At 40.5% G+C, this 18,664-nt stretch overlaps 1 protein-coding gene across 3 annotated transcripts; it reads left to right on the forward strand.

The window, feature by feature from the left end:
- Positions 1 to 4,330: 4,330 nt before the first annotated feature.
- On the forward strand, positions 4,331 to 17,152 carry lhx2b (LIM homeobox 2b). Of its 3 annotated transcripts, XM_055011776.1 has the most exons (6): positions 4,331 to 4,903; positions 5,270 to 5,432; positions 6,831 to 7,033; positions 7,969 to 8,339; positions 11,135 to 11,340; positions 16,422 to 17,152. In XM_055011776.1, exons 2-6 carry the CDS (start codon positions 5,313 to 5,315, stop codon positions 16,710 to 16,712), a joined length of 1,191 nt encoding a protein of 396 aa, XP_054867751.1. In that variant the 5' UTR covers positions 4,331 to 4,903; positions 5,270 to 5,312; the 3' UTR covers positions 16,713 to 17,152. The 3 variants fall into 3 exon arrangements, with proteins under 3 accessions (XP_054867751.1, XP_023122896.1, XP_035802668.1); XM_023267128.3 differs by having other exon boundaries at positions 4,331 to 5,432; XM_035946775.2 differs by having other exon boundaries at positions 4,331 to 5,432; positions 7,972 to 8,339.
- Positions 17,153 to 18,664: the final 1,512 nt, after the last annotated feature.

Genomic DNA, 18,664 nt, shown 5'->3' on the forward strand with positions numbered 1-18,664 from the left:
CCCTAAACTTTTAAATGGTAGTGTACCAGAAGTTAACTATTTCGCTGCATTTATTTTATTTATTTAAATGAATAAGTAGTAAAACATGTTTTCTTGTTGACATTCATATCGTGACCCTGAAGATGGCATTCCCTTGGACAGGAATCGGTGTGATGGTGGCAGTGTATGTGATGAAGAAGACAACTCTGCGTGGATGGCAGTGACGTGTGAGAGGCTCAGGTGTGCTCGTGCGTTGAAAGCGCGCCCGTGCACGGCGGCGACGACGTGAACGGCGCACGTACAGTGATTAGGTGATCCGCTTCCTGCCTTTCATGTGTTTTTAGTCTCCTATGCTTTGTTCCCTTTTCTTAATTACAGCAGAGCTCTCCTCAGAGAGCGTGTAACCCGCTCCCCACCTCCACAGCAGCATCCCATTAAAGCCGTGCACCCCGACGCCTCCCCTCTACCTTTATGCAGAAAACAATTAAAAAAAACGGAGAGATCAAAAAGATGCCAGGAGCCTGACGAGGGTGATGTTTTTCTGAGAAATGCAGATTTGTGTTATTGATGGCCGCCCCGTTTGGAAATCATTACGGGACAAGGAGTAATCAGTGGAGCTGCATCAGCATTTTAGCCGTCGACGAGCAGCAACACCACCCCCTAACACACACACACACACACACACACACACACATAGACACAAACACACACACCTTTTCAACAAAGTGTTTAAGTTAGCTGCTCACACCGTCGCTTCATTAGATCCATAGTGGTTATTAGGATTACTGCTCTCTAACCTTCTATTTACTCAATTTAACACTGGCTTCAAAGTACCACCAGCCTTTTTTTTTTAAAACTTCTAATAAATATCACGTGTTTGTCAGTAATAGCTGACAAATCCGTGTATCTTTTGTACAGAGCAAAGCCTTAAACAACAGGCTCATTAGTCTTAGTTTCACAGGAGTCTTTTCCTCCTGGATAGGAAGAAAGTTTGGGAGGAAACTCTGAAGAAATAGTTTACAGTGATGTTGGCAAACTTTAATTATTAACACCTCAATATTCAGTGCTGGCCACGTGATTTCTAGGACTAGGAGTGGCTGATGGGAATAAAATTCTACAGGAAACTGTGATGTTATATGAAGACATTTTGTAGAACTGACGGGTCTCAGAAACCTGGAAGGATCTCACTGTCTGTATACTATCAGAGCAATATCCAATACATATACAGTATTCAACCTCATGTGCAATACTGTAATTTAAGTTGTATTCTAATGTATTGCCCTGGTTTAAGTAAATTACAGTACTTTGTTTACACTTACTTTTACACAGTACTTCTTATACTTGCAGCATTTTGTATTTAGAATCTCTCAGATTTAGATTTTTTTTCAGCATTTTTTAATTCTGATTCTGATAATATATAGTTCAAAAGTTTGAGGTTTCTTAGAAATGTACTTATTTTTGAAGGAAAAGCAGCTTTTTTCATTAAAGATACTATGAAATGAATAATAAATCCAGTCTAGACATTGTCAATGTGCTAATTGGCTGATTGATATATATATATATATATATATATATATATATATATATATATATATATATATATATATATATATATATATATATATATATATATATATATATATATAAATAAAATTGTGTTTATTTATTTACTTCAAATGGCTAATGTAATGGTTGGGGTGTTGATCACATTTATGCAAAATGTTTTATTTTGCACAAATGTTTAATTTTAAAATAAAAATACAATGTTGCTAACATTTAAAAAATAAACCTGATTGCAGTTTGAGCACACATATAATACATGGATACTTATCAGAACATGGCTCTAATACTATTTCAGGAAACTTTCAGCAATGTTTACAATAAAATACAACAGAAAATTCCTATTCAAACTGTGCTTTTCTGAAATAACTAAACTTAAAGACAAAAGTCATATTTTTTGTATGAACTAAATGTTTAGGATTCAGTGTGTAATGCGTTGAGCACTGAGCGGGGCTTCACAGCTTTATTAATTAGTTACTCCATTACTTTTGCATGCTGAGGATCCACTGAGGTGGCCTTTTAGAATATAGCCTGGTGAGGAGGATGCATGTATACAGCAGCATTAATGGCTTCCTGACAACAGACTGCTGCTGTGATGGTTTGTGTCTTTTGATTTAGTTCATATTTTCTGAAATATGCCAAAAACAGAAAATCCTCTCCTGAAGATGTGAGTCTACTGCCCCCACGTTTTAAGAAAATGTGTGTGTGTGTGTGTGTGTGTGTGTGTGTGTGTGTGTGTGTGTGTGTGTGTGTGTGTGTGTGTGTGTGTGTGTGTGTGTGTGTGTGTGTGTGTGTGTGTGTGTCAGAGGGAGGGAGGATGGGAGCACAGTGATTAATTCAGTTTTACCTTTTTAAATAAACGCACCATAGATGAATTAAATATTGGACTATTTTAACCAGCGCAGCTCTGCCTTAACACACTTGAAACGGTTGTTAATTATCATATTGTGACTTTTCTCCTCCGCTGCTGTGAACATTGTGAGCACACATTACTGAGAATATTCCAGGCTATGGTGCGGACCTGGGCCTATATTTGCATAAATCCTCTATAAACTCCGCGTTCTTCTCCATTCGTTCCTCAGTCAAATGAGAGAAACAAGCCAGACTGCTCCTTCAAGATACAAATACATACAAACTGATTTTTTTTCCTCCTTAATCTTACACTACCACCTAATATCATATTTCATACACGCCCCCAGACATGCCCGCTGCCACTATGTTTAATGTATAAAGCCAGCCTTATAGCAGATAGAAAACGCAGATGATAAATATGCATGTATTCAATTAAGGGTATTACAGAGAGGGTGATTTGCATAAGGATTTAGGAGCTTAACATCATATTTGTGCTATAAAACTTCACAATAACCTAAAAGCGAGCTGTTACGCGCGGGAGGGGCAGGAGGTGGAGGACAGGTATGTTTGGAAGATAAACGAAATTAGAAATATCAAGAAAGCAGAAGAAATAAATAAAAATTCTGACGTGTTTCTAAAATAATGCTCCTCTGTGTAAAAAAAAAAAAAAAAAAAAGTCACTAGGTGGGATAGTTGAATGGATCGGGATCATTTCCCTCTCTCTGCTTGAATTGACTTCCAAATAACAAAAGGCAGCAGTGATATGATAACGGATCATTTTCTCCCACACCGCTGCGAAACTAAACGTCTTTTGTGCGAGATCAAACCTTCTCCTCCGGTCCTCAAACACGTCCTCTGATGACGAAGTCCGCTTCCCCCACCCCAAGCCCCCCCACCCCTCCCAATTAAGAGGAGAGAGCTAATTAGAATGAGCGGATCCGGGATCAGTTGAGCCTCATGCCGCAGCCCCCGCTGCTGTTACCAAACTGCTCGCACCGTATGGGGGAGGAAATACATGAGTGAAGCCGCTGGGTTGCAAATGATATCAAATCACAGAGAGACGTTCAGGAGATGAAGCACTTTCTAGGAAGCACATACAACTAAAAACAAACAAACAAACAAACAAAAATAACTAAATGGATCAGTGATTGTAAAATGCAGAGGTGACATGAACAGATACCACATGATTTTTACGCATGAAAACAAAGTTGTTCTTTTTCCCCCCTCCTATCAATAAAGTTCTCTCTTCATTAGTGGAGCTTGATATCTCGTGTTGTTTATTCTTTGTGGTGAAATGTGACATCTCCGGGCCTTGCTTTTCCGTCTGGCCACACACTCACAGAAAATAAAGCTTCTGAGTATGAAGACGTCACATTTGTGGATGTGTTTTGTGAGAAGGTCAATAAGCAGTTTCATCCAATAAGGGGATGTTTTGCGGGGATGCTTCGTGTCTAATTGTTTCAATTTTGTCTCCTTTTTCATTCAAAATTATTTAATTCCTTTAAATAGATAAATACGTGTCTGTATTCCAGGGTTTATTTGGAGACTTTCTGCTCTCAGAGCCCGTTGCTGTGTGGAACCCTCTCTGTGCGTCACTTGAGTAAAAGTCCCAGCAGACCTCCTCAGCGCGCACACGCACGCGCACACGCACGCACACAAAAACAAGCTCCAGCACCTGAGAACAATCTCTCCCAGTCTGACTCTTCTTCTTTCTCTAAAAGTGACCGTTCAAAGCCGCGGCTCCGAATGAGGAGGTGAGTCGGGGGGTCGTGTCTGCGGCCGGTGGTCTCCGTGCGTAACGGAGGCAGAGGGACTGCTTCTTTTCCAGACCGGTCAGTAAAAAGTATAGCCAAACATTTCGGTGACGGCGGAACAGCCAATGAACATAAATGGTGCGTCGTGACGCAACAGGGCCGCGTTGATAAGGAGCGGAAAGTCCAACCGGGACCTGAGAAGGAGGAACGGCGGTTTTGGGCGGCCAGCAAACACTCGCCTATCATCAGTCAACGTAAAGCCAACTCCTCCTCTTCTGCAGTTACGCACATGCATGCAGCCTCTCTGGCAAAAGACAAAACACTAACTACACAGACTACTGTCAAGGAAAACTGCTTCTCCCAGACGACCGGCGGGATTTTATAAAGCAAAGCCTGTGTTTTGATTTTTTGATTCTTTTTTTTTCCATTTTACGCTGCAAAGAAAAAGTAGTTTGATCGACATAAATCATCTGCTGTAAGCATCAACTTGGACTGTTGAACCTGGAGGAGGGAAGAAGCCTTTCTCACGGGCTCTCTGTCAGCTTTTCTTTTTTTTTTTTTTTTGGAAATATAATTTTTCTAATGCAGTAGAAGGCTACTGCAGAGCTCCTGGCACTGCCACTTGTACAGACTTGCTAATTGTTGAGCAGATAAAAAGGGAGAATTCTGCCTTTCAGACCGTCGAAATCCTGAAACATTTCTCCCACATCCGAGGAGGCTTCGGTGCTGAGACCCATGCAGCGGGGCTTTCATAGTTGGTATGTTTATTCACCGTAAATGGAAAAGAAAACATAGAAAAAGCATTTTTTAATACCATAAAATACCATTTCACCTGAGAGAAAACAGATTCAGAACAGATAAGTGGAATCTGTGCAGTTACTAATGAATTAATTATAGCTTATTAATAATGAGAGCTGCAGAAATTCGGATGACGGTTTCCATTGGCAGATGAGACGTAGTGTGGAGAACACGTGTCCAATTCTTCGCTCATATTTTTTCCTCCCTGATTTGGATTTCTCACTCCTCGCGGCAAGAAAGGAAAACCTTTAAGAAAAAAAAAATCGAGAATTCTAAGTGGCATTATTGCGCAGGGTTTTGCCTCTGATGGACATATTGGCTTACAGATCCGAAGAGAACAGTTATAATATCCTCCCCTCTGCGGCAACGATGCTTTTCCATGGCCTCCCTGGAGGCGACGTGCACGGTGTGGTGGAAGAAATGGACCGGAGAGGAAAGAGCGAGTCAGCAGCCATCAGTTCAGCCATCGATATGGGAGAATCAGAGACGGTAGGAGAGATTCATTCCGGCCCTTTCGGCTTGTTAGTGCAGGCAGCATGGCAGCCTGGAAGCATGTGACAGTGGCTGCGCTCTCACAGCTCCAAACACTTTGTTTTTACTCCAAATCCACACGGAGGGAAAGTGTCCGCTAAATGTCCAGCTTCTTATCTATTTTTTTTTTTTTTAAAGTTCCTACAACAGGCCAAAAGCAGCTTCATCTAAAACTTGTTCTAGTCCAGCAGAGCTTCAGACAAAATGAAGAACAGGCTGCAGAATTATTGAAGAAACAAAAAGATGACTAAAATAGCAAACATACAGTTCTTTTTTCCTTTAAACGTGCGTTTCCATCCCACGTTAAATGTGGCCAGCAGCGCACCTTCCAAACTACTATCTGAATGATTCCAAAACAAAATTTAAAAAAGAGTTTTCTGCAGGCAAATAAGCACAAAGCACAAGTTTTAATTCTTATTTAGGATCCTGTCTTTTTATTTCCTATTTTATAAAACAGAAACTATTCAACACAATTCAGAAACCAGTGGCTCACAAAGTTAAAAAAAAAAATTAATAAACATACTGCAATGAAAATTCAACTAGATAAATGGGGAAAAAAAACATTTTAAAAAAATGTGCTTTAATATTTGTATATGCTTTGTAGAAGTGCGCCTGTGTTGTGGGTTTCTGTTTTACAGGCCTCTCTAGAACAACAGAGCCTTCACAGAGCTTTACTTTATTCATCCAACCGTTTTTACAACATTATGGTTTTAGTCTTTTAGAAACACACACATGACTGTCCATACACATCAATATTACGATATTTTTCTAACTTCACATCGCGTGTTAACGAACATTGGTGACGATTTTATGCAAAAATTCCAATTTATGTGTATGTCTCCTTTTTATTTTCCATATCAGACGGTGACTAGTGGCACTATTCCATTAATGGCGCTATTAAATCTTAACCCAGCCTCCTGTGGTATCTGAGTAATTCATATTATTCACTGCAGCCACTCTGCACAGTAATTGTGGCCCATTACTTTCTTTATGGTGACAAAATACACATTTGAATATTTCGAATTTCCTAGATGGCGGCTATAAAAGGAAATTTCACTACAATTATCACTGCAATATCCGTGTATTATATTACTAGGGTCGTTGTTAGGAAAATGCCTGATCATTTTATGCAATTTTTTTGAACTCCTGGAATATTTCCTGTAAATATGTCCATGCCCTCGCCGTGTTTCAGCTCCTATCCGGGGCTAAATGCTGTTAGATGCACACGCACCAGGACTCTCAGTATCTGTCCCCTCTGTCCTGTTGGGCTGACCTACTGTCAGGACTCCACGCAGAATGTTTCCACGTGTGTGTGACTTTGTCCTGACGCTGTGTCCTCGTGCCTCTCACCTGCAGTCCATGCCGTGTATGACCAGCGAGCGCGTGGCCCTGTGCGCGGGATGCGGCAGGAAGATCTCGGACCGCTACTACCTGCTGGCCGTGGACAAGCAGTGGCACATGCGCTGCCTCAAGTGCTGCGAGTGCAAACTCAACCTGGAGTCCGAGCTCACCTGCTTCAGTAAGGACGGCAGCATCTACTGCAAGGAGGACTACTACAGGTAGGAGGGCGCACCTGGCCCGGAGCTCCATCCACAAGTGCCCGGCGTAAACAGTGCTGTTAGTGGTTTGTAGACGCCAGTCCTCTCCCACAGCTGCAAATATCCACCTAATGCTCCACATTAGGTGGATATTTACATTCAGTAAGTTAACGGAGCTCCACGTATAGACAGGAGAGAAATATTTTATAATATCTTTAATTCAAAAATGTGTCAAGAAGATTTCGTTTTTTTTTTTTTTTTAATAAATTGCTACATTTTAGAAATAGGCATATTTCTGCATTATTTCGATCTCTCCTGATTTAAAGCATGCTTGTGGACCTGGTGACATTGCACACGATATTTTGTGCAATAGCCAATTATCTGTGTGTGGCTGTTTTTACTTCAAATTCCACAGTGTTCAAGTGTTTCTCTCACAAATCCAACGAATGAGTGAAAGAAAAGATTTGAAGCACGTTGTCTGTGGGTGCTACAAGTCTGCACTGAAAGACAGAAAATAAAATCATGAAAATAGGTAGTTTAAAGGTTAGCAGCTCTCCAGAGGAGAATGACTTTCCCCTCCTCCCCCCGTGGATATATATATATATATATATATATATATATATATATATATATATATATATATATATATATATATATATATATATATATATATATATATGTATATATATATATATATGATGCGTTAATATGGCCACACCAGAAACTATGCTGCGGTGCGTTCTGTATAAGCAAACAGATCAACTTTTACGCACTATATATACGCACTACGCTATATATTTTTAATATATATTTTATATAGTTAAATATCGGCCACTGTTTTCAGTGCGTAAAAGTTGGTCGCACCGCAGCATACTTTCTGCTGTGGCCACATGAACGCGCCGGGTGGGTCACGGCTCCATGTCCAGCCGCTGATGACGGTTCTGTGTTGTCCGCAGAAGATTTTCGGTGCAGAGATGCGCTCGGTGCCACCTGGGGATCTCAGCCTCGGAGATGGTGATGCGGGCCCGGGACTTGGTCTACCACCTCAACTGTTTCACCTGCACCACCTGCAGCAAGATGCTCACCACCGGGGACCACTTTGGCATGAAGGACAGTCTGGTGTACTGTCGGCTGCACTTTGAGACTCTCATCCAGGGAGAATATCAGACACATTTTAACCACGCGGACGTTGTCCCGCATAAAGGCCTCGGCCCGGCCAACACGCTCGGACTATCCTACTTCAACGGCGTGGGGACAGTGCAGAAAGGGCGGCCCAGGAAGAGGAAAAGCCCCGGGCCGGGGGCCGAGCTGGCTGCTTATAACGCAGGTAAGGAGACATTTCTGCAAAAACAGGGATGCTGTTGTTTTTGACTGAAGTTAAAAATTTTAAAAAGCCCAAATTATCGCATATTCCGTGTTTTTTTTTTTTTTTTTCAAATTTTAATGCTTGATAATATTTATATAACTCCAAAACAATTATTTTGGATCTAACTCGGATCCAAAATTTCAGAATTTTTCGCCAAAGCTGCTAAAAAGCCACCGTGCGTGATGGTGCTGATTAAAGCTGACAGACTTCATTAATGGAGAATGATTTGAACAGTCCTGGAGGGATTCAGATTGTGTCTGAGCTGTTCTTAATGGTGACGCTTTTACTACTTCATCACACCAAACTTAGCTGGATTATTCATATTGACAGTTTATCAGTGGAACATCCAGCTTTAGTGGCGTCAGTGATGTATTTTGCCACCTTTGTATTGCACTCAGAGCGATCTTTAATTTTTACTTCTAGTTTTATTCACTTCTTGTCGACTTCAGTCCACTTTTTTGCGTCACTAAAGGAATTTTCTCGTTAGAATCGCGAGTGCAGTTGCAACTGACCTCACGATTGAGAAATAACAGCGGCATATTCATGTGGAGGCCAAACATTGTGCATGAATAAGCATGAATACCAGCTTATAAACAGAGAAGAGCATGCAGGCCAAATGTGAGGCCAGGCTGGGTAAAAACAAAAAGTAGAATTTATCAATAAAAATGTAAAAAGTGAGCAATACATCAATTTTAGCCAAACAGCTTGAATATGTCAAATGTGTAGATTTCATTTTTCATGCAGCTTCATATAGATTTACTAAAAAAACCTATTTATTCAAGAAAAAAACTGGATGGCACCAAATGTTTCTAAACTATCATCTTCTAAACTAATCAGTCTGTGGATGTTTCACTTTGTATTTTTTTCCCATGTCCTCTTTGGGGGATAAAAAGAGAAGTTTTTTGATGTTCCGGCTTTTGCTTTCGCCCTTTTCCACTTGTCAGGCTCTATAGACATCTACAGCCCTTAAACCCCCCACCCAGCCCTTCCCAGCCACACACACACACACCACACACACACACACACACACACACACACACACACACACACACACACACACACACACACACTGCTGGAGCCTTTTTTGCATTGGGACCAGGCCAAACTGGGTGTGGACCAGCCAGATTAATGTGATTTGATGAGTTATTCACTGGAAGAGAGAGCAAGGAGCACAATAACTTTCTAGCAGCAGCACTATCTGGATGGAATCTCACTTTTTCTGGATAGTTTGACTTTAACTTTTGCTGCATTCACCTAAAATCGAGTTGATAACAAAATAAATGTCATTTCTGAAGCTGAGACGGGTCATAAGAAGAGCAACAAAACAAGTTATGATTTTAGTTGAGCTGATTTCTGAAAACTTTTTCATGAGTCTGTCGGTTTATTTGAAATATGCTGCAACAAGTGCATTTGTATTTATTTCCTTCTCACTGCTATTTTTTGCTTTGGGATCCAAGAGCATTACTTTCTTTATTTTAAGATGCAGCCACCTTTTTGACTCAGTGATAGAAGTGGAACTACTCTAAATAACACAAGAGAAAGGATTTCACATGTTAGTGGCAGACTGTGCTGGAAGAAAATTCCTATTTTCCTGAAATTTTAACAACATGTCACCTTAAAAATTCAAGAAAACGGAGGGAAATTTCATAGTAAAAATGTTTCTTGATCTTTTGTTCCTTGTGGGTATTTAATGAAAACAAACTGGAGGAAATAAACGTGAAGCAGAGACTGAGATGAGCGGAAAGAGGCAGTGCGCCCTCTTCTGTTTCCATCCGGAAACGACATTCACCTGAACGATCACATGAGAACATGTGGTGACCTGGAGCTGCACACAGCAGCTCCCAGCTCCTGAAAACGCAGTCAGTTCTGCAGGAGGACGAGGAGAAGAGCGGGAAAGCATGTACAAGCTGCTTTTTTTTTCAGTTAAAACACTCTAGCATATGCTTTGGCCGGAAAGCAGCATTTGTTCTGCCTGGTGTGTATGGACTAATTAAGTGAAGTGTTATTCTGATGGTTTTCACTCACTTCATATTCATCATTTGCAGTGTTCTGATATTAAATACGAACTGTTATGCATGCAGCAACACTTTGAATATTGCCAAGAAATTTGCAGGCTGGGACAAATACATGTGTGTTGTTGTTGTTGTTGTTGTTGTTGTGTGTCTGTGTGTGTGTGTGTGTGTGCGTTTGGTGAAGCCAGGCTTGCACCTCCTCCCAGGATAGAAAGACAGCACATAGAGACAGACAGACAGTCGAGGTGAGGGGAGGAGGATAATCTGCAGCTGGAATAAACAGCTGTCAGGTCACAGTGTCACTTTTAGCGATTTGTATTGATTTAAATGTGGAGAAGGAAACATTTTATTGAACATATTAAAAAAAGAAACATAGTCAGTAATATGAGGAAAGGGATTTTTGTCTTTCTTTCTTTCTGCCTAGTCTTGTGTATGGACCCTGTTGTGAGGCAGCTTCAGAGTCGGGCCTCAAATTGAGTCACTTGATGCAGTTTTCTGATTTTCTCTTTTGATTTTATTGAAAGAAATAAGCCCACACAATACATTTAAAATCCCGAATCTATGATACATTTGGAGCTGTTTTCATGCTCCTGGATTGACACATTTGGGATCAAAATTATGTCAAAAAAGGGAGAAAACTCGACACAACACACAAAGAGCCAATCAGCGGAAGCAGAGTGAAATCATGGCGAGTCCCTCCTTGCTAACCCGCTCTCCCCTCCTTGTTTCCTTGTTGGCCTGCAGCACTGAGCTGCAACGAGAACGACGGCGAGTCCATGGACCGGGACTCCCAGTACAGCTCCAGCCAGAAGACCAAGCGCATGCGGACGTCCTTCAAGCACCACCAGCTGAGGACCATGAAGTCTTACTTTGCCATCAACCACAACCCAGACGCCAAGGACCTCAAGCAGCTCGCCCAGAAGACCGGCCTCACCAAGCGGGTGTTACAGGTAACCCCAGCAGCCTCTCACTTCGCTGCTCTGCTTTACTGAAGGGGGGAGGAAAAGGATGTGAATGCCAGCGGGGGTGAAGGAATTTCACTTGTTTCCAATGCAAATCAGCCTGCTTCCAATGGTGAAACATATGAAGTGAGGTTTTCCTGAGAGAGGCCAAATCAGCGGCTTTATTTGAAGTTATTACTGTCTTTTTTTTTTATTATTCCAATGAAATTCCCAAGAACAATATGGTCAAAATCAGAAATGCATTTATTTATTTTTTCTTTTCAAACAAACGCAGTCAAATGCGAAGAAATTGCCTAAAAAAAAAAAACAAAAGTTGCATTGAAAAGAAGCAGATTTTCTATTTGCCTCGAGGAAAAGCAGACTGTTAAAAGTCAGTATTGGAATGCAAAATGACCTGCAAATAAAAACCGAACCATCAAATAAAAAAATAAAAAATAAAAAAAACTAAATGTAATGTATTTCAGTAGATGATGGGATGTTGTGGTGATGACTGAGCGATGAAAAACAAAAAGCTCTGTAATACATGCGAAGAAAGAGAAAGCACAACGGAGCGTTTGATTTTCACAAAAGACGACAGCAAATTATCTGGGGTACTGGAAGAAGAAAAATGAGACAAAAAGGTTTCTGAATCAAAAATTTTCTGAGAAGGGAAAAAAAAAAAAAACCCCATCCCGCTGCTTTAATTAACGCTTGCAGAAAACAAAGCAGTCGTTTTGCTTTGATGCGTTCAGTTTTCATGCCTGTTATTCCAGCTGAAGCGTCTCTCCCGCTGCCTGTTTCCCAGGGCTCCGTCATGACTCCGTCGTTAACACGCTCCAACACTCAGCGCACGCCGCCGCCTCGCTCTCGCAACATATCACTGATGCTACTTTTTATTAGTGGGGGGAAAAATTAAAGCAAATGACCATCAGTGACATTGAGGAGCAGAATGCTGGTTCCAAAATTGGGGTGAGGGTCGTTCTTGAACAGGTTCCTGGTGTACTCTGCAAACTGAGCAGGAAACCATTCATTTCACTGCAAACATGAGAATAATGACAATAATCATCGCTGCTTTTATCTCCACACACTCTGCAGACAGGTCCATTTTTATTTTTTCACAGGATCAACGACAACAGAAAGCCAAGGCTCTTTATTTTCACGTGTAAACATAAAAGAAAAGGCTTCGTCTTCCTGTGGCCCTTTTCTCTGTGACTAGCCTTGAAAAGTAAAGGCTTTTATAACTTTTATACACAGTAGAAGAGTGCCCTGGCTTTGTGGTTTTAAGTGTTCTTTTATCCTTGACTCCAGTCAGAGCATTTGCAAACAGACTTTCAACAGACACAGGGAGATGCTCACTGGTGTGAGCGCTTCACTGATAATAAGCAAATGGAGAGAGGACAAGGTGCTGGCCATAATTTAGGTCTGCTTTGGGTTCGGCGACATCAGCCGCCACATCATTTTTAATATATTTTAGTGTATTTATTGATTTAAAGTTTCCCAAGTCGGATAAACTACAAAACAAAACTGTTTTTCAGTGCATTAGAATAGTGTTACTTTTTGATAAAAATCATCTTTTCCTTACTTGGTTGTCAGTCAAAAAAGCAACGTTATTCTAAAGAAAGAAACGACAAAATGAACATTATCCATCTGACTCAAGGATGTGAAACTCATTTTAGTTCAAGGGCCACATTCAGCCCAATCTGATCTCCAGTGGGCCGCACCAGTAATCACAGCATAAAACCTATAAATAACCACAACTCCTAATGTTTCCTTTAGTACATTCTGAAAATGTTCATATTTAAGAAATTATCTTTTAACAAAATATTATCAACAACCTGAAATTTCTTAAGAAAAATAAGTTCAATTTCAAAAACATTACGCTTCAGTTTATCATTTACACAATACAACATCCAGATCACAGAGTGTCTACAAAGGAACACAATATTTACTCACAGATATCTGGAACTGAATGATATAGCATTTTACTTTATGATCAAAAGAACAAAAGTCAGACAAAAAGGAAAGAAAATATGACAACGAAACAGAAAGCGACAGAAAAATGGACAAATGACACAAGCGAGACAAAAAAAAGACACAAAATGACAAAAACGAGACACAAAACAATGAATAAAGCCAAACATAAAATGATAAAAATAAAGTAAAAAAACAAAAGCGAGACAAAAAGGAAACACAAAATGACAAAAGTCAAACAATTCCAATGATTACAACCTGCAGTTAATGTCTTCTCTGTAATTTTTAGACTTTTCAAAGTTGTCCTGGAATGGACCCTATGGTGGGCCGCTTTTGGCCCGCGGGCCGCATGTTTGACGCCCCTGATCTGTTTGTTTTTCAGCGCCTTTATAAATGCCTCAAGCGGTTTCTAATCCCAGTGCGTAGCTTGTAGTTTTCCCATTTTTCACATTTGAGGTTAAGGTTGTGTTAAGTTCAGCCACACAAAGGTTTCATTGTGAGTTTCACAAACATCATGATTTGTGTTCAACTTGTAAAACGCTGCATTAACCTTCTTTAAGCTGTTCAAAGACTGGACTCGTCTTACACATTTGACATGTTCATGCCTTACTAATCTGACGTAGCGACATGCTAGCAGAATTTTCAGCAGGACATCAGCATTAATTTAAAGTATTTTTTAAATGAAGCCAAATATACTGTTTTTTTGATTTGTTGTTGCTAACTTTTGTGTTTGATGCTAAGCAGTCATTGCACTAAAGGTTTGCGAGGGCTTCTGTACTGATGAGAGCGCTGAGGTCGAACCGAGACAGTAAACCTGTGGGCCAGACAACCAAAACAATGAGCTTAAAGACACCGAAACATAAAGCGGAATGGGAGCGTCCCGCGATGATTCTCTACACTTTCTTCACTATGACTACTCCTTTCATACTGTGATATGAGCATTTTCCCACACAACAATATAGAGTAGTGCAGCTTTAAGGTACGGCATTGAAGTGTTGACGGATAAAAGGTGCCACTGATCACTGGAGGCAGAAAATGGAACACATTTCTAAAAGTAGTTATTACATGTCGGTCCATCATGGTCTCCTACTTATGAGATTCTATCAGAGCATCACATGGATTCTGTCTTTGCTTGGCAGGAAAACATCAAAATATGGCGTATTTATGCATCTGAGCAAAAAATTGATGTTACCTTTTTTTTTTTTTAAATTTTCTGGTGAGGGCCGTCTCGGTGTTTTTACCTCCTAGCTAACCATTCTCCGTTCGTGGCCACTCTAGACGTTGCTTGTGATTCTACCAGATGCCTAGCAGCGCGTCCCAGAAGTGTCTGTCCGTTCTTATCCACTAAAAATACACCTCCAGTCTATTTTTGACAGCAGCTGTGTCAAGTTGTGGCGAGCAGATCGAGCCGGCAGGAAGTCAGACGCTGGAATGGCATATAGCATCGGGTCAGTTTTTAAAATAAACCTCCCCGTGCGGACTTCTGATCATACACCACGTTATTACATCAGTGTCAACGCAGGTGGCACCAGGAAAGGAATAAACTTTTTCACTAAGGAGCCTGCTAACACGGCACAAGCACAAAAATTAAGGGAAAAAATCAGCAAATCAGCAGGATTAAACCTTTCTGAAATAGTCCAGGTAGGGTATAAAGCCGTAGAGAGGACAAATTCATTTTACTAGAGTAGAAAAATAATTAGGTAGTAGTAGGTAATCCATCAGCCTGAGTTTAACGTCTGTTTGTATTAGTGGCACTTTTACTAGCGTTGTTTGGCAAGGCAGCTGTACGAGCAGATTGGGCTGAGCTGTATTACCCGCTGCAGTAACTCATGTTCATTCTGATGAAGAAACGTAATTTTTCATTCAGAATTTTTGATCGAAAATGTTTGTCACAGTGGCATTCAACTAAGCAAAGTAGCAAAGACAGTGAGGCACGTGTAAAGGGTGGATTTAACAAAATGAACAAAGAGATTTTCTTACTCGGCGCTAGTGGCGTCCAGGCATGTGGATATTATTTCCAGGTTATTAGATATGTGCTTGTGAGACTTCTGCTTCCAGTCCAGTACAATGGAAACGAGTGCTGACATCACAAAAAAAGACATTTATGTAATTTAGCACCAACATGTCTGTCCAGAAATAGTGTCGTGGCTTCGGATAGCTATGCGGTTTTTAGTGGGATTGTTTTGAAAGAAACAGTTCCAATGAAAGTGGTTGACCGAGTGTTCTATGGATTATCCAGACCGATATCTCAGAACTTAGACAAAGAAGTAAAACTCTCTGCACAGCTGAGTGAATGAGAAAACACACTGAACGGAACCTTCAGGAGCTCCTGTAAATATATATATGTATTTTTGTTTACTTGAATAGTAAAGTTAGGCTTTTATATACACTACCATTTAAAAATTTAGTGTCTCCCAGGCAATTTTTTGTTTTCCATGAAAACTCCCACTTTTATCCATGTGCTACATAACTGCACAAGGGTTTTCTAATCATCAATTAGCCTTTCAACACCATTAGCTAACACAATGTAGCATTAGAACACAGGAGTGATGGTTGCTGGAAATGTTCCTCTGTACCCTCTATGCAGATATTCCATTAAAAATCAGCTGTTTCCAGCTAGAATAGTCATTTACCACATTAACTATGTCTACACTGGATTTATCATTCATTTAATGTTATCTTCATTGAACAAAACTTATTTTCTTTCAAAGATGAGGACATTTCTAAGTGACCCCAAACTTATGAACGGTGGCTGATATAATCAGAATCAGAATCACAAAAGGCTAAAAACATCTAAATCTGAGAGATTCTAAATAAAAAATGCTATAAGTATAAAAAGTACTGTGCAGAAGTAAGTGTAAACAAAGTACTGTGTAAAAAAAAGACGTAAATTTACTTAAACCGGGGCAATACATTAGAACACAACTTAAATTACAATATTGCGCATTGTTTTGAAGGTATTGCACATGAGGTTAAATACTGTATATGTATTGAATATTGCTCTGATAATACGGTGTTTTGTTCTAGGGTTCCATTAAGCTGTACATAAGTGGATCATTTGTTTTATTAATTCTATTCATATAATTACATTGATTTATTTTGACATTTTATTTCTCCAGGTCTGGTTTCAAAATGCCCGGGCGAAGTTCAGGAGGAACCTGCTGCGGCAGGAGAGCACGGGGGTGGACAAGGCGTCCGACGGCTCCACGCTGCAGGGCGGGACGCCGTCGGGTCCGGCCTCGGAGATCTCCAACGCCTCCATGAGCCCCTCCAGCACCCCCACCACCCTGACGGACTTGACCAACCCCACCATGCCCACCGTCACCTCGGTGCTCACCTCGGTGCCGGGCGGCATGGACGTCCACGAGTGCCGGAGCCCGTCACAGACCACGCTGACCAGCCTCTTCTGATGGGCGGAGCCCCTCGCCAAGGCCCCCAATCCTCTCACCAGCTCCTCCTCCCCCCGGGATTTAAAGCTGAGCACTGTTCACTCCTTCAAACATTAAATGGATTAGAAAAGAGAAGGAAGCAAAAAAAAAGAGAAAGATTTCATTTTGCTCTGAGTCCATTAGAGACTATTTGCATAGTGAGGCGGCTGAGCCTTACAGATGGAACAGTTGTTGTTATTTTGATGTTGTTGTCTTGTCGAGAACTGAGGAGACTTGATTTGCATTTTTCAATGTTTACAGAAAGAGACTGCAGAGGGAAAAAAACTGCTTAATTTTTGGAAATTCATTTTTTCCAGCACAGTATTTATGTTGTTGTACAAGAGTCACTGTTAGAAGGATTGTAAAAATTATTTTCCTTTTGTTTTGGAAATCTGAGATTAAACACAGGTTACAATATCCTACGACTGCCACGTGCCTTAGAGTCCATTTATGTAACTGTCGTTCTCAAAAGTCGATCACTCGGGAATGATTTGGCTCGGAAGAAAGCAGTATGGGTAAATTACCTTTACTGCTTGTATGCATGTGTGTGTGTGTGTGTGTGTGTGTTGTTGTTGCTCTTTGTGTTTGTGTGTCTGCACATACATACAGTAAAATACTTCCCGCTGTGCTTTATGTATATTTTTAAAGTCTGGCGAGAGGAAAATTAATTACTGTTCTCAATCTGAACATTCTTTAGAATCTTCTCTTTTCAATAACGGGATTTAAAAAGCTGCTGTAGATGAGGACACGGTGCTCAAACACGAGGATTTGATTTTGTTTAATGCACTGTTAACAAGTCAGATAACAAAGACTCCCTGTTCCTTTAACCCAAGCTGTGGGTCTGACCACATCTCCACATGTTGTTTAACATGAACTCTAAATGCACTGCTTTCAGTTACCACAGCATTCTGTGACCTTCAGTTGTCAAAGATATCTTGATAAAACACACTATGAAATAAACCAAAATACCCCTTGACCTGATTTGACTCACAGCAAGGATTCAGAGTTTACAGATAAAAAAAAACATTTTTAATGACCTTGCATATTATTTATATGTTGTAAACCGACTACTGCTTACAGCTGTATGTAACAAAACAATAACGTAACAATTATCTTTAGTTTGTGTTTTTAAAAAAAAGGAAGATCTGGATGTTTTTCTCTTGTCAGGAAAAATGAATGATATCATTTGTGTGAAGTGAGAGAAACAAGATTATTTTACTGCACCCCAAAAAGAGCCTTAAATTAGCAGTGAGACCAAGTGGAATTATCTCACGTCGGATATTCTTTGGGAGGCGCGTTGGGTTAAACTCATTCGATAAGATGGATATTTGTGTGTGTGATGTGATACGTTGCTGGTCAAACACACTGATCGGTCCCAGGCTGCTGGAACCAACCTCACTGAGCTCTTCATGCTGGGCTGCTTCTTGTACACATCACTGTTGTCCTTGGTTCTGTAAGAAATATAAACACTATGAATTATCATCCTTTTCTGTTGGAAGAGAATTTGTGCATCCAGCTGCGAGTATTCTTCATGTGTACCTACCATACTGTATACATACAGCGTTGTTTGTGGTACAGTGATGCGTCTAAAACAGAGCTAAGATTGGAGTGGCAGTAAAGTCCAGCTACCAAGAGGGTGACTGGACATATATAGACTCTGATTTTCATGTATTTCTGCTTGTGTTTAGACATTTGCATCCCTGCTCGTAGCTACTCCCTTTTTATTTGTTTTATATAGTCCCGCTCCAGTCATTTAAAAAAAAAACCTAAACTTTCATCTCTGTGTATCAGAATGAGTAAATAACCCTTTCCCTACCATGACCTCATCTAGACTGTACAGATCAATGCAGTCCCACCACCACTGCTCGGTCAAACACTGAAAACTGCCGTATGCTACACAAAACTATAACATTGGAGTTTACCAGCCATACATA

Source organism: Amphiprion ocellaris, chromosome 6 (assembly GCF_022539595.1).
Source record: "Amphiprion ocellaris isolate individual 3 ecotype Okinawa chromosome 6, ASM2253959v1, whole genome shotgun sequence".
In the NCBI taxonomy this organism is placed as follows: Eukaryota; Metazoa; Chordata; class Actinopteri; family Pomacentridae; genus Amphiprion; species Amphiprion ocellaris.

Excerpts from the sequence above, each read along its gene's own strand:
- lhx2b (XM_023267128.3), top strand. The coding sequence starts at position 5,250 with ATGGACATATTGGCTTACAGATCCGAAGAGAACAGTTATAATATCCTC. Across the intron at positions 5,433-6,830 it reads ATATGGGAGAATCAGAGACG|TCCATGCCGTGTATGACCAG; the intron begins GTAGGAGAGATT and ends TCTCACCTGCAG. Across the intron at positions 11,341-16,421 it reads TCACCAAGCGGGTGTTACAG|GTCTGGTTTCAAAATGCCCG; the intron begins GTAACCCCAGCA and ends TTATTTCTCCAG.